This window comes from Solanum dulcamara, chromosome 10 (genome assembly GCF_947179165.1).
Source record: "Solanum dulcamara chromosome 10, daSolDulc1.2, whole genome shotgun sequence".
NCBI classification, from domain to species: Eukaryota; Viridiplantae; Streptophyta; class Magnoliopsida; order Solanales; family Solanaceae; genus Solanum; species Solanum dulcamara.
Genome location: NC_077246.1, coordinates 47,690,452 through 47,694,424, shown reverse-complemented (window position 1 = coordinate 47,694,424; position 3,973 = coordinate 47,690,452). Strand labels below are relative to the sequence as shown.

The window sequence follows — 3,973 nt, the reverse complement described above, 5'->3', positions numbered from 1 at the left end:
TTGCCACCTAACTTTGGCACATGGCATAATTCTAGTGGCTTATTTAATTTGACTTGGATTGCTACATAATTTTGACATGTGGCATGAAAATGGGCCTCTAGGATGAGATGACATTGGGCTTAACAAAGTGGGGTCATCTTTATAGCCTAAATTAATGGATTTAAATTTTTAATGGGCTTAAATAAGTGATCCAATTTTATTAATCCAAAATGTTTATTTGGACTAATATATCTTGAATTTAATATAAATTGAACCATTCTACAAATTTATATTTAATAAATTGTAAATGATTACAGTACTATTTGACTTGCATTTATCTCTGCTCATTTCAAGTCTGATCCAAAGAGATAAAACTTTCTACTCCGTCATTGCAATAATAATTTTTTGTAGTGTCAAATTATTCCAAAGAATATTTACAAGTATCTTTATATATATATATATGAAATATGTAAAAGTAAAAGTAACTTCATAGTGTATAAAAAAGGTTTACACTCAGAGAGTATAAATTGTTTTACACATAAGTTATTTAAAAGATAAACTGATAATAGTTGTCTAAAAATGTGGAGAAAAATCAATTCAAGTGAGCAAAAGATGAAATGCCGGAACTTAGGAACAAAATGGGACTCCCAAACTTCAGAACCGAACCAACGTAGGCAATTTTCAACCAAATAAAATATAATTTTAATCAAACTTAAATTTGGGATATTTCATTTTATAGAGCGCAACAAACAACCACGTACTATTTACCTAAACGTAGAGGATCCAATTAATGAATAAGCAGAAAGTGAGATCAGTTTGGGGATATAAATATATATATAGTGCAGCACTTAAGTAAACTGCCATGTTTAAAATTAAATATTCAATAGGGAAATGAATATACCATCTGAGAAAAGTTGACGTACACAAGCTCAAGACATAAATAGGTAATTAAGTTAATTAATAGCCATCTTACTTATACATTGAGAGTCATGTATACATAACTCATCGAATCTAGCTAAGTAACCTTGTCATTGTTGAGCCAAAGCATATAATACTTTTGTTGAAGTGAAGTAATAATTAATAGGTAAGATTTTTCAAGTCTCAACTCGGCGTATGAAAACAGAATCCAAGTCTGGAGGATTAAAAAACTCCTTAAAGTGATGGCATCTTGAAGAAGATTTTCTTTTCTTTGGAGCTGGTGGAGGACATGTGAATGTTGATTCCTCTGAAGTTGGTGTTGTGGAGCAATACTCTTCTTCATCATCATCGTTCTTCTTCTCCCATGTTGCCTTGGTCAATATGGGCTTCATTGGCCTCCTCAATGCAATAATCCATCTTTTACCTTCTGATGATGACTCAACTATTCCATCCATAATTTGTTGTTTATTACAACACTTTTCTCCAACTCCCATTGATGACCTAACCAAATCCTTTCGACTAGTATAAATAAGAGATAAAAAAGTTAAAAAGAATAAAAATGATATGTGCTTGTTTTGTTATTGGAAACTAGAATATATTCCCTCTTCAAGAAAGTAGTACGTATAGCTGGAAAAAATCCTGAAGATTAGAAAGTAAGAAGAAAAAAGGGGTTATGTATGTATGGAAACTAAAGGAACTTTGGGAAAAATTTCTTCGCTATGAAAACATTATTTAATAGACACGATAGAATTAAAAGAGCAAGTGTAAAAGGCAAATTTTAAATGAAGAGTGGAGTTGAATCTTGAATGTTGTTGTTTTTATGTTATCTTTATTTCTTCACTTTCAATATGCCTAATAAGGTGTGGGGAAACCGTGACCTAAGAAAAAGCATAAAAGAAGATTTTAAAAAGGGTTAAATATTGTATTCAGAAAAAAGGAAAAAAGAAAAAAGAGGAGTGATTGTGCCCGTGAGAAATGCTGACCGCGGGCATGCAGTGTCACAGTGGGGAAGAATAAAGACTAGAAGAAAAAGAGTAGTAAAGATTTGACAATCTTGGCTTTATTTAGATTCCTTGGCGCCAACTAAAAGATATTCTTTTCTTTTCTTTATCACCCATACGTCAAGTCAACTGAGCCTCCTCCTCATCTACAAATCTATTTCTACAGTTGAGTAATTCTTCACTTTCAATTGATTTGATAATTTAACTTTAATATTGTTATTTTATTTTTCTTAATCTATATTTAAATGAATGTCTATAATTTATTTTAATCACAAATATTAACGTATATTTTTTTTGTTTTTTTAAAATTTTGTGTTGGAGCATGACTTTTTTTAATATTAAATTGTATTATTTTAGTAGATATAAATTGTCAAGAATGTGGTCAATTATTCTTGATGTAACGACTAAGTCATATTCTAACTCATTATACCTTGTAACTTATGTGACCTCCAAGACATAATTTCTCAATTCATTTACTTATATTATTATCAATTTTTTTCTAATTATGACAAGAAAGAATTCCTCACCTATAAAGAGTGGTGTTTCTTCCTTTGTGAAAAGAATACAAGAAAGATGAGAAGTGTGGATAAATATTGTAGCGTTTAGTAAGGTTATATAGTGTAGTGAAAGAGAGATTTGAGACAGAAATTATTCTAAGTCTTTGACTAATTCACTATACAAAAGAAAGTAATTATATGTTAAAAGAAATGCGTTCTTTTGGTGGATGTAACACCCCGTACCATTCTAACTTAAGATTGATCCCAAAGAACCAAGAGAAATGTTGATCAGAGGGATGTCAGTCACCTTCACGAACCCCTCCATGAGCCGTGAAAGCTTCCAGGAGCCATGGAAGTTGTCTGTGAACCCATGCCTACAAAACCTTTTCCAGCACCCCCTTCATGGACGCCTTCACAGTCCTCGAAGAGATACATAGACCGTGAAGGGCCCATCCTGAATATCCCCCCCACACTTTTAATGACGGGCATTCTGATCTTTTTCTCCTTTTCCAAACTTAACCAAATCCGTTTTGGGACTAAAAGTAACCCCTTATCAGTACCTTACGTGTCTTTTCTCCCATTAATACTTGAAATATTTTGAGAGCAAGGGTTGGAGAGAAGAGGAGAAGCTAGGGTTTAAGCATTCTTGTCAAGACCTTTGAGTTTCGATTAGATAAGTGTTTTTCCAGGTATATAAGGCTATCATAATGTTGGACTAAGTGCGTCATCGTGCCTTACATCGTCATTCAGTCAAGATTTAATTTGAGTTCAAGTTTCAATTCTGTAAAATTGAGTTGTTGAGTTATCTTGAAAATGTCTTAAGTCTTTATGTATATGAGCAAATTATGATGATTTCTACGGTTTGTTCTTCTTGGATTGTCATTCATGCTAACATCCACATGAATCCTAGAACTTGAGATATGAATGTCCTTTTCACTAATTTTAAGCATATTTTCAAGCAAGTCTAAACAAGTTAAAGTATTGAGTATAAGTAGAATTTTAAGCATTAGTTTGAGAAAGAAGTTCCACAAGTATGAGATAAAGATATAAGAAAGCTTAAAGAAGTATGTTGAGTTTTTACTCACAGTTTAATATGAGCATATTATTTCATGTTTTTGGGAGTAGTATTGAGCATCGAGTTGGACAAGAGTCAAATCACTCTAGTTCCATAAGCTACGTATCCAACGTATGATAGCTAGGATCGTATTGAAGGTCGGACAACTCCTCATTGCCTCTGAGAAGGATCATAAAATGGACCCATAAGTTAAAGTTTGTCGCATACCCTGACAAGGTATGGAATGGCTTTGGCAACGTGGGCAAGACGTTGTATCATCACGAAACTCATACTAGTAGTTTTCGGTTAGAAAAACTCCCCAAAAAAGAAAGGTCATGCTATTTTGATAGTTGCTTTTAGTGCATACATCTTATTTCAGTATGTTAAATTGATGGTTTATTATAAATTCACAATCTTTTGCATATGAGTTACTTCAGTCTTCAGTTTAACATTATTTTTTTTCTTTCCGTCATATTACATACCGTACATTTCATATACTGACGTCATTTCACACTGCATCTTTT

The 3,973-nt window shown here is 32.4% G+C and overlaps 1 protein-coding gene across 1 annotated transcript; it reads right to left on the bottom strand.

The window, feature by feature from the left end:
* Positions 1–1,073: 1,073 nt before the first annotated feature.
* On the bottom strand, positions 1,074–1,391 carry LOC129869773 (cyclin-dependent protein kinase inhibitor SMR8-like). Its single transcript, XM_055944390.1, has one exon. The coding sequence runs from the start codon at positions 1,389–1,391 to the stop codon at positions 1,074–1,076; it is 318 nt and encodes a 105-aa protein (XP_055800365.1).
* Between the last annotated feature and the right edge of the window lie 2,582 nt (positions 1,392–3,973).

What these genes read in the sequence shown, in the direction of transcription:
- LOC129869773 (XM_055944390.1), bottom strand. Translation starts at nt 1,391, where the DNA reads ATGGGAGTTGGAGAAAAGTGTTGTAATAAACAACAAATTATGGATGGA.